Source organism: Vidua macroura, unplaced genomic scaffold (assembly GCF_024509145.1).
Source record: "Vidua macroura isolate BioBank_ID:100142 unplaced genomic scaffold, ASM2450914v1 whyUn_scaffold_172, whole genome shotgun sequence".
In the NCBI taxonomy this organism is placed as follows: Eukaryota; Metazoa; Chordata; class Aves; order Passeriformes; family Viduidae; genus Vidua; species Vidua macroura.
Genome location: NW_026530562.1, coordinates 83696 through 94008, shown reverse-complemented (window position 1 = coordinate 94008; position 10313 = coordinate 83696). Strand labels below are relative to the sequence as shown.

Genomic DNA, 10313 nt, shown 5'->3' with positions numbered 1-10313 from the left:
TGTGTGACAGGTGTGCTCAGGTGTGCCTCGGGTATCTCTGGGAGGAGGTTGGGGCTGCCCAGGTGAATTGTGGGAGGGCCGAGGGGTGTGGGGACACCCAGGTGAGCCCTGGGGGGCGTGCCCAGGTGAGCTCAGGTGAGCCCCAGGTGAGCTCAGGTGAGCCCTGGGGCTGCCCAGGTGAGCTCAGGTGAGCCCCAGGTGAGCTCAGGTGAGCCCTGGGGATCCCTGGGGAGCATGGGGGGAGGGGGGGGTGTTTAAAAGGGGGTGTTGGGGCTCCCAGGTGAGCCTTGGGGCTGCCCAGGTGAGCTCAGGTGAGCTCAGGTGAGCCCTGGGCTGCCCAGGTGAGCTCAGGTGAGCCCCAGGTGAGCGCGCCCCTCCCCCGCAGCGCCGTGCGCAGCTGGAGCCGCCTGAGGGGGGGGTCCCGGGGGGTCCCTCGGCGGCAGCGGCTTGCACCTGGGCTGGGAGAGCCTCAAGTTCGAGCTGGCCCTCAGGTGAGGCCTCAGGTGTGGGGGGGGGGGCTCAGGTGTGGGGGAGGGGCTCAGGTGTGGGGGAGGGGCTCAGGTGTGGGGAGGGGCTCCACGGGGGAGGGGGAGGGGTTCAGGTGTGGGGGAGGGGCTCAGGTGTGGGGGAGGGGCTCAGGGTGTGGGGAGGGGCTCAGGGGAGGGGGCCCAGGTGTGGGGGAGGGGCTCAGGTGTGGGGAGGGGCTCAGGTGTGGGGAGGGGTTCAGGTGTGGGGGGAGGGGCTCAGGTGTGGGGGGAGGGGGTTAAGGTGTGGGGGGAGCTGGCTCAGGTGTGGGGGAGGGGTTCAGGTGTGGGGGGAGGGCTCAGGTAAGGGAGCTCAGGTGCGGGGGAGGGGCTCAGGGGAGGGGCTCAGGTGTGGGGGGTTCGGATGTGGGGGTGTGTTTGTGACTCCCTCAGGTGTGGTGACCCCTCCCCAGGTGTGTGTGACCCCTCCCCAGGTGTGTGTGACCCCCCCAGGTGTGTGTGACCCCCCCTGTGTGTGTGACCCCCAGGTGTGTGTGACCCTCCCCAGGCTGTGTGTGACCCCCAGGTGTGTGTGACCCCTCCCCAGGTGTGTGTGACCCCCCCAGGTGTGTGACCCCCCCCAGGTGTGTGTGACCCCTTCCCAGGTGTGTGTGACCCTCCCCAGGTGTGTGTGACCCCTCCCCAGGTGTGTGTGACCTCCCCAGGTGTGTGTGACCTCCCCAGGTGTGTGTGACCTCCCCAGGTGTGTGTGACCCCTCCCCAGGTGTGTGTGACCCCCAGGTGTGTGTGACCCCTCCCCAGGTGTGTGTGACCCCTCCCCAGGTGTGTGTGACCCCCAGGTGTGTGTGACCCCCAGGTGTGTGGTGACCCTCAGGTGTGTGTGACCCCTCCCCAGGTGTGTGTGACCCCCAGGTGTGTGTGACCCCCCAGGTGTGTGTGACCCCCCAGGTGTGTGTGACCCCTCCCCAGGTGTGTGTGACCCCCAGGTGTGTGTGACCCCCAGGTGTGTGTGACCCCCAGGTGTGTGTGACCCCTCCCCAGGTGTGTGTGACCCCCAGGTGTGTGTGACCCCTCCCCAGGTGTGTGTGACCCCCAGGTGTGTGTGACCCCCCAGGTGTGTGTGACCCCTCCCCAGGTGTGTGTGACCCTCAGGTGTGTTGTGACCCCTCCCCAGGTGTGTGTGACCCCCAGGTGTGTGTGACCCCCAGGTGTGTGTGACCCCCAGGTGTGTGTGACCTCCCCAGATGTGTGTGACCCCTCCCACAGGTGTGTGTGACCCCCAGGTGTGTGTGACCCCTCCCCAGGTGTGCGTGACCCCTCCCCAGGTGTTGTGTGACCCCCAGGTGTGTGTGACCCCTCCCCAGGTGTGTGTGACCCCTCCCCAGGTGTGTGTGACCCCCAGGTGTGTGTGACCCCTCCCCAGGTGTGTGTGACCCCCAGGTGTGTGTGACCCCCAGGTGTGTGTGACCCCTCCCCAGGTGTGTGTGACCCCTCCCCAGGTGTGTGTGACCCCCCCAGGTGTGTGTGGCCCCTCCCCAGGTGTGTGTGACCCCCCCAGGTGTGTGTGACCCCTCCCAGGTGTGTGTGACCCCCCCAGGTGTGTGTGACCCCTCCCCAGGTGTGTTGTGACCCCCCCAGGTGTGTGTGACCCCCCAGGTGTGTGTGACCCCCCCCAGGTTGTGTGTGACCCCTCCCCAGGTGTGTGTGACCCCCCCAGGTGTGTGTGACCCCCCCCAGGTGTGTGTGACCCCTCCCCAGTGTGTGTGTGACCCCTCCCCAGGTGTGTGTGACCCCTCCCCAGGTGTGTGTGACCACCAGGTGTGTGTGACCTCCCCAGGTGTGTGTGACCCCTCCCCAGGTGTGTGTGACCTCCCCAGGTGTGTGTGACCCCCAGGTGTGTGTGACCTCCCCAGGTGTGTGTGACCCCCCCAGGTGTGTGTGACCCCTCCCAGGTGTGTGTGACCCCCAGGTGTGTGTGACCCCTCCCCAGGTGTGTGTGACCTCCCCAGGTGTGTGTGACCCCTCCCCAGGGTGTGTGTGACCCCTCCCCAGGTGTGTGTGACACCCCCAGGTGTGTGTGACCTCCCCAGGTGTGTGTGACACCCCAGGTGTGTGTGACCCCTCCCCAGGTGTGTGTGACCCCCCCAGGTGTGTGTGACCTCCCCAGGTGTGTGTGACCCCCCAGGTGTGTGTGACCCCCAGGTGTGTGTGACCCCCCCAGGTGTGTGTGACCCCCCAGGTGTGTGCGACCCCCCCAGGTGTGCGTGACCTCCCCAGGTGTGTGTGACCCCTCCCCAGGTGTGTGTGACCCCCCCCCAGGTGTGTGTGTGACCTCCCCAGGTGTGGTGTGACCCCCAGGTGTGTGTGACCTCCCCAGGTGTGTGTGACCCCCAGGTGTGTGTGACCTCCCCAGGTGTGTGTGACCCCCAGGTGTGTGTGACCCCCCCAGGTGTGTGTGACCCCTCCCCAGGTGTGTGTGACCCCCCCAGGTGTGTGTGACCTCCCCAGGTGTGTGTGACCCCCAGGTGTGTGTGACCCCTCCCCAGGTGTGTGTGATCCCCCCAGGTGTGTGTGACCCCCAGGTGTGTGTGACCCCCAGGTGTGTGTGACCCCTCCCCAGGTGTGGTGTGACACCCCAGGTGTGTGTGACCTCCCCAGGTGTGTGTGACCCCTCCCCAGGTGTGTGTGACCTCCCCAGGTGTGTGTGACCCCCCCCAGGTGTGTGTGACCCCTCCAGGTGTGTGTGACACCTCCCCCAGGTGTTTGTGACCCCCAGGTGTGTGTGACCCCTCCCCAGGTGTTTGTGACCCCCAGGTGTGTGTGACCCCTCCCCAGGTGTGTGTGACCCCCAGGTGTGGTGTGACCCCTCCCCCAGGTGTGTGTGACCCCCAGGTGTGTGTGACCTCCCCAGGTGTGTGTAACCCCCCAGGTGTTTGTGACCCCCAGGTGTGTGTGACCCCCCCAGGTGTGCGTGCCCCCCTCCCCAGGTGTGCGTGACCCCTCCCCCAGGTGTGTGTGACCCTCCCCAGGTGTGTGTGACCCCCCCATGTGTGTGTGACCCCCAGGTGTGTGTGACCCCCAGGTGTGTGTGACCCCTCCCCAGGTGTGTGTGACCCCCCCAGGTGTGTGTGACCCTCCCCAGGTGTGAGTGACCCCTCCCCAGGTGTGTGTGACCCCTCCCCAGGTGTGTGTGACCCCCCCCAGGTGTGTGTGACCCCCAGGTGTGTGTGACCCTCCCCAGGTGTGTGTGACCCCTTCCCAGGTGTGTGTGACCCCTCCCCAGGTGTGTGTGACCCCTCCCCAGGTGTGTGTGTGACCCCCCCCCAGGTGTGTGTGACCCCTCCCCAGGTGTGTGTGACCCCCCCCAGGTGTGTGTGACCCCTCCCCAGGTGTGTGTGACCCCCCAGGTGTGTGTGACCCCCCTCCCCAGGTGTGTGTGACCTCCCCAGGTGTGTGTGACCCCCCCAGGTGTGTGTGACCCCTCCCCCAGGTGTGTGTGACCCCCAGGTGTGTGTGACCCCCCCCAGGTGTGTGTGTGACCCTCCCAAGGTGTGTGTGACCCCCGTCCCCAGGTGTGTGTGGGTGACCTCCCCAGGTGTGTGTGACCCCCAGGTGTGTGTGACCCCCCCAGGTGTGTGTGACCCCCTCCCCAGGTGTGTGTGACCCCCCCAGGTGTGTGTGACCCCCAGGTGTGTGTGACCCCCCCAGGTGTGTGTGTGACCCCTCCCCATGTGTGTGTGACCCCCTCCCCAGGTGTGTGTGACCCCCAGGTGTGTGTGCCCCCTCCCCAGGTGTGTGTGACCCCCAGGTGTGTGTGACCCCTCCCCAGGTGTGTGTGACCCCCAGGTGTGTGTGACCCCCCGAGGTGTGTGTGACCCCTCCCCAGGTGTGTGTGACCCCCCCCCAGGTGTGTGTGACCCCCAGGTGTGTGTGACCCCCCCAGGTGTGTGTGACCTCCCCAGGTGTGTGTGACCTCCCCAGGTGTGTGTGACCCCCAGGTGTGTGTGACCCCTCCCCAGGTGTGTGTGACCCCCTCCCCAGGTGTTTGTGACCCCCAGGTGTGTGTGACCCCCTCCCCAGGTGTGTGTGACCCCTCCCCAGGTGTTTGTGACCCCCAGGTGTGTGTGACCCCTCCCCAGGTGTGTGTGACCCCTCCCAGGTGTGTGTGACCCCTCCCCAGGTGTGTGTGACCCCCCCAGGTGTGTGTGACCTCCCCCAGGTGTGTGTGACCCCCAGGTGTGCGTGACCCCCCAGGTGTGTGTGACCCCCCCCAGGTGTGTGTGACCCTCCCCAGGTGTGTGTGACCCCTCCCCAGGTGTGTGTGACCCCCCCCAGGTGTGTGTGACCCCCAGGTGTGTGTGACCCCTCCCCAGGTGTGTGTGACCCCCAGGTGTGTGTGACCCCCAGGTGTGTGTGACCCCCCCAGGTGTGTGTGACCCCTCCCCAAGGTGTGTGTGTGACCCCCCCCCAGGTGTGTGTGACCCCCAGGTGTGTGTGACCCCCAGGTGTGTGTGACCCCTCCCCAGGTGTGTGTGACCCCCAGGTGTGTGTGACCCCCAGGTGTGTGTGACCCCTCCCCAGGTGTGTGTGACCCCCCCAGGTGTGTGTGACCCCTCCCCAGGTGTGTGTGTGACCCCCCCCCAGGTGTGTGTGACCCCCAGGTGTGTGTGACCCCCAGGTGTGTGTGACCCCTCCCCAGGTGTGTGTGACCCCTCCCCAGGTGTGTGTGACCCCCCCCAGGTGTGTGTGACCTCCCCAGGTGTTTGTGACCCCCAGGTGTGTGTGACCCCTCCCAGGTGTGTGTGACCCCCCCAGGTGTGTGTGACCCCTCCCCAGGTGTGTGTGACCCCTCCCCAGGTGTGTGTGACCCCTCCCCAGGTGTGTGTGACCCCCCCCAGGTGTGTGTGACCTCCCCAGGTGTGTGTGACCCCCAGGTGTGTGTGCCCCCTCCCCAGGTGTGTGTGACCCCCAGGTGTGTGTGACCCCCCCCCAGGTGTGTGTGACCCCCCCCCAGGTGTGTGTGACCCCCAGGTGTGTGTGACCCCTCCCCAGGTGTGTGTGACCCCCCCAGGTGTGTGTGACCCCCCCAGGTGTGTGTGACCCCCAGGAGTGCGTGACCCCTCCCCAGGTGTGTGTGACCCCCAGGTGTGTGTGACCCCTCCCCAGGTGTGTGTGACCCCCAGGTGTGTGTGATCCCCCCAGGTGTGTGTGACCTCCCCAGGTGTGTGTGACCCCCAGGTGTGTGTGACCCCCAGGTGTGTGTGACCTCCCCAGGTGTGTGTGACCCCTCCCCAGGTGTGTGTGACCCCTCCCCAGGTGTGTGTGACCCCTCCCCAGGTGTGTGTGACCCTCCCCAGGTGTGTGTGACCCCCACGTGTGTGTGACCCCTCCCCAGGTGTGTGTGACCCCTCCCCAGGTGTGTGTGACCCCCCCAGGTGTGTGTGACCCCCCCAGGTGTGTGTGACCCCCCCAGGTGTGTGTGACCCTCCCCAGGTGTGTGTGACCTCCCCAGGTGTGTGTGACCCCTCCCCAGGTGTGTGTGACCCCTCCCCAGGTGTGTGTGACCCCCCCAGGTGTGTGTGACCCCTCCCCAGGTGTGTGTGACCCCCCCAGGTGTGTGTGACCCCTCCCCAGGTGTGTGTGACCCCCAGGTGTGTGTGACCCCCCCAGGTGTGTGTGACCCCCAGGTGTGTGTGACCCCCAGGTGTGTGTGACCCCCAGGTGTGTGTGACCCCTCCCCAGGTGTGTGTGACCTCCCCAGGTGTGTGTGACCCCTCCCCATGTGTGTGTGACCTCCCCAGGTGTGTGTGACCCCCAGGTGTGTGTGACCCCTCCCCAGGTGTGTGTGACCCCCAGGTGTGTGTGACCCCTCCCCAGGTGTGTGTGACCCCCCCAGGTGTGTGTGACCCCCCCAGGTGTGTGTGACCCCCCCAGGTGTGTGTGACCCCTCCCCAGGTGACCCCACCTGTCCCCCCAGGTTGGAGTGGCTCCGGTTCCGCTTGGCGGCGGCGGCGCTGCGGCTGCTGAGCCGCTGGGGGGCGCTGCCGCTCGGGGAGCACCTGCAGCAGGTGCTGCGCGCCTGAGGGGGGCGCCACGCGGCCGGAGCCGCCCAAAAACCCCGGAACGCCCCCAAAATCCGGCCGGGAACACCTGGAATAACCCAAAATCCGGCTGGGAACACCTGGAACAGCCAAAATCCGGCTGGGAACACCTGAAATACCCCAAAAAGCGGCTGGGAACACCTGAAATATCCCAAAAATCGGCTGGGAACACCTGAAATAACCCAAAATCTGGCTGGGAACACCTGGAATAACCCAAAAAACCGGCTGGGAACACCTGAAATAACCCAAAATCGGCTGGGAACACCTGAAATAGCCAAAAAAAAATGGACGGGAACACCTGAAATACCCCAAAATCCGGCTGGGAACACCTGAAATACCCAAAATCCGGCTGGGAACACCTGAAATATCCCAAAAACCGGCTAGGAACAGCTGAAACATCCAAAATCCGTCTGGGAACACCTGAAATATCCCAAAATCCGGCTGGGAACACCTGAAATACCCCAAAATCCGGCTGGGAACACCTGAAATACCCAAAATCCGGCTGGGAACACCTGAAATAGCCAAAATCCGGCTGGGAACACCTGGAACATCCAAAATCCGGCTGGGAACACCTGAAATACCCCAAAATCCGGCTGGGAACACCTGGAACAGCCAAAATCTGGCTGGGAACACCTGAAATACCCAAAATCTGGCTGGGAACACCTGGAATAACCCAAATCCGGCTGGGAACACCTGAAATATCCCAAAATCCGGCTGGGAACACCTGAAATAACCTAAAAAAAATGGACGGGAACACCTGAAATACCCCAAAATCCGGCTGGGAACACCTGAAATAGCCAAAAAAATGGACGGGAACACCTGAAATACCCCAAAATCCGGCTGGGAACACCTGAAATAACCCAAAATCCGGCTGGGAACACCTGAAATAGCCAAAAAAAAAGGACGGGAACACCTGAAATACCCCAAAATCCGGCTGGGAACACCTGAAATACCCAAAATCCGGCCGGGAACACCTGAAATACCCCAAAATCCGGCTGGGAACACCTGAAATATCCCAAAACCCGTCTGGGAACACCTGGAATAACCCAAATCCGGCTGGGAACACCTGAAATAGCCAAAAAAAATGGACGGGAACACCTGAAATACCCCAAAATCCGGCTGGGAACACCTGGAACAGCCAAAATCTGGCTGGGAACACCTGAAATACCCAAAATCTGGCTGGGAACACCTGGAATAACCCAAATCCGGCTGGGAACACCTGAAATATCCCAAAATCCGGCTGGGAACACCTGAAATACCCCAAAAATCGGCTGGGAACACCTGAAATACCCAAAATCCGGCTGGGAACACCTGGAACAGCCAAAATCCAGCTGGGAACACCTGGAACAGCCAAAATCCGGCTGGGAAGACCTGAAATATCCCAAAATCCGGCTGGGAACACCTGGAACAGCCAAAATCTGGCTGGGAACACCTGGAATAACCCAAAATCCGGCTGGGAACACCTGGAACATCCAAAATCCGGCTGGGAACACCTGAAATACCCCAAAATCCGGCTGGGAACACCTGAAATAGCCAAAAAAAATGGACGGAAACACCTGAAATACCCCAAAATCCGGCTGGGAACACCTGAAATACCCTAAAACCAGCTGGGAACACCTGAAATAGCCAAAATCCGACTGGGAACACCTGAAATAACCCAAAAACCGGCTGGGAACACCTGGAACAGCCAAAATCTGGCTGGGAACACCTGAAATACCCAAAGTCCGGCTGGGAACACCTGAAATAACCCAAAATCCGGCTGGGAACACCTGGAACAGCCAAAATCCGGCTGGGAACACCTGAAATACCCCAAAATCCGGCTGGGAACACCTGGAACAGCCAAAATCCGGCTGGGAACACCTGAAATACCCCAAAAATCAGCTGAGAACACCTGAAATAGCCAAAAACCGGCCTGGAACACCTGAAAATCGGTTAGAAACACCTGAGAACATCTGAAAAATGACCGGAAACTCCCAAAATCATCCAAAAATACCCCAAAATCGGCTGGGAACACCTGAAATATCCCAAAAATTGGCTGGGAACACCTGAGAACGTCTGAAAAATGACCGGAAACATCCAAAAATACCCCAAAATCAGCCGGGAACAGCCAGAAATACCCCAAAAACTGGCAAGGAACACCCAAAAATACCCCAAAAAACGGCTGGGAACACCCAAAAATACCCAAAAAATGGCTGGGAACACCTGAGAACATCTGAAAAACGACCGGAAACACCCAAAAATACCCCAAAATCGGCTGGAAACAGGCAAAAATACCCCAAAAACTGGTCAGCAACACCCAAAAATACCCCAAAATTGGCCGGGAACACCTGAGAATATCTGAAAAACGACCGGAAACACCCAAAAACCACCCAAAAATACCCCAAAAATTGGCTGGGAACACCTGAAATACCCCAAAAATCGGCTGAGAACACCCAAAAATACCCCAAAAAAACAGCTGGGAACATGAAAAACACCCCAAAAATTCTGAGGAACAGCCAAAAACAGCCGGAAAGGTCCCAAAAAAACAGCAGGAAACACACAAAAAAAAAAAGACCCAAAACCACCTGAAAAACAGCCAGAAACACCCCAAATTCCCCCCAAAACAGCTGGAAATTCTGAAAAACACCTGGAAAACAGCTGGGAATGCCAAAATAGCAAAAAAATACCCCAAAATCAGCCAGAAACATTAAAAAAAACCCACCTAAAATACCTGAAAAACGGCAAAAAAAGCAGCTGGCAACACACAAAAATACCCCAAAATCAGCCCAAAAAGACAAAAAAACACCTGAAAATACCTGAAAACAGCGAAAAAACAGCTGGAAACACCCAAAATACCCCAAAAAAACCCTGGAAATACAGCTGAAAACACAAAAAAAAAAAAAAAAAAAATCTGAAAATCTCCCCAAAAAATACCTGAAAAAAAAAAGAAATGGAGAAGCCAAAAACCCAAAAACCCCCAAAAATTCCCGAAAGCAGGTGAAGAACAGCTGGAAAAAAACCCCCCAAAAAAAACACCCCAAAAAGTGCTGGAAAACACCCCAAAAAAAATTTTAGGGGAACGACGGAACTTCAATTAAAAATACGCAAAAAAGAAAAAAATCCCTGAAAAGCACCCCAAAAAAATCTCCCCAAAAATACCAAAAATCCCAAAACCCCCTCCCCAAAATTCACTGTGAATTCTCCAAAGCCACTGTGAACCCCAAAAATCCCCCAAATTCCCCCAAAAATCCCCCAAATTTCCCCCAAAATTTCCCCCCAAATTTCCCCAAAATTGCCCCAAAATTCCTCCAAATTCCCCCAAAATCCCCCCAAAATTCCCCCCAAAATTCCCCCAAATTCCCCCCCAAAATTCCTCCAAATTCCCCCAAAATTTCCCGCAAAATTTCCCCAAAGTTCCTCCAAATTCCCCCAAAATTCCCCCAAAATTTCCCCCAAAATTCCCCCAAATTCTCCCAAAATTCCCCCCAAATTCCCCCAAAATTTCCCCCAAAATTCCCCCAAATTCTCCCAAAATTACCCCCAAATTCCCCCAAAATTCCCCAAATTTCCACAAAATTACCCCCACAATCCGCCCCAAAATTCCCCCAAAAAATCCCCCAAATTCCCCCAAAAATTCCCCAAAATTCCACCAAAATTCCCCCAAAAATCCCCCAAAAAAATCCCCCAAATTTCCCCCAAAATTTCCCAAATTCCCCCAAAATTCCCCCCAAAAAATCCCCCAAATTTC

At 59.4% G+C, this 10313-nt stretch overlaps 1 protein-coding gene across 1 annotated transcript; it reads right to left on the bottom strand.

Moving 5' to 3' along the window:
• Positions 1–763: 763 nt before the first annotated feature.
• LOC128802754 (elastin-like) lies at positions 764–8539 on the bottom strand. The gene is made up of 11 exons (XM_053969311.1): positions 8508–8539; positions 8386–8416; positions 8080–8110; positions 7868–7988; positions 7716–7805; positions 7531–7560; positions 7437–7467; positions 7038–7098; positions 6885–6945; positions 6451–6696; positions 764–780 (listed from the first exon to the last, which is right to left on the bottom strand). The coding sequence occupies exons 1-11, from the start codon at positions 8536–8538 to the stop codon at positions 764–766; spliced, it is 750 nt and encodes a 249-aa protein (XP_053825286.1). The 5' UTR covers position 8539.
• Positions 8540–10313: the final 1774 nt, after the last annotated feature.

What these genes read in the sequence shown, in the direction of transcription:
- LOC128802754 (XM_053969311.1), bottom strand. Translation starts at nt 8,538, where the DNA reads ATGTTCTCAGGTGTTTCTAACCGATTTTCAG. An exon ending in TGTTTCTAACCGATTTTCAG is followed by an intron (nt 8,417 to 8,507) that starts GTGTTCCAGGCC and finishes TGGCTGTTCCAG; the next exon opens with GTGTTCCCAGCCGGATTTTG. An exon ending in CCGGATTTTGGGTATTTCAG is followed by an intron (nt 7,468 to 7,530) that starts GTGTTCCCAGCC and finishes TGGCTATTTCAG; the next exon opens with GTGTTCCCAGCCGGATTTTG.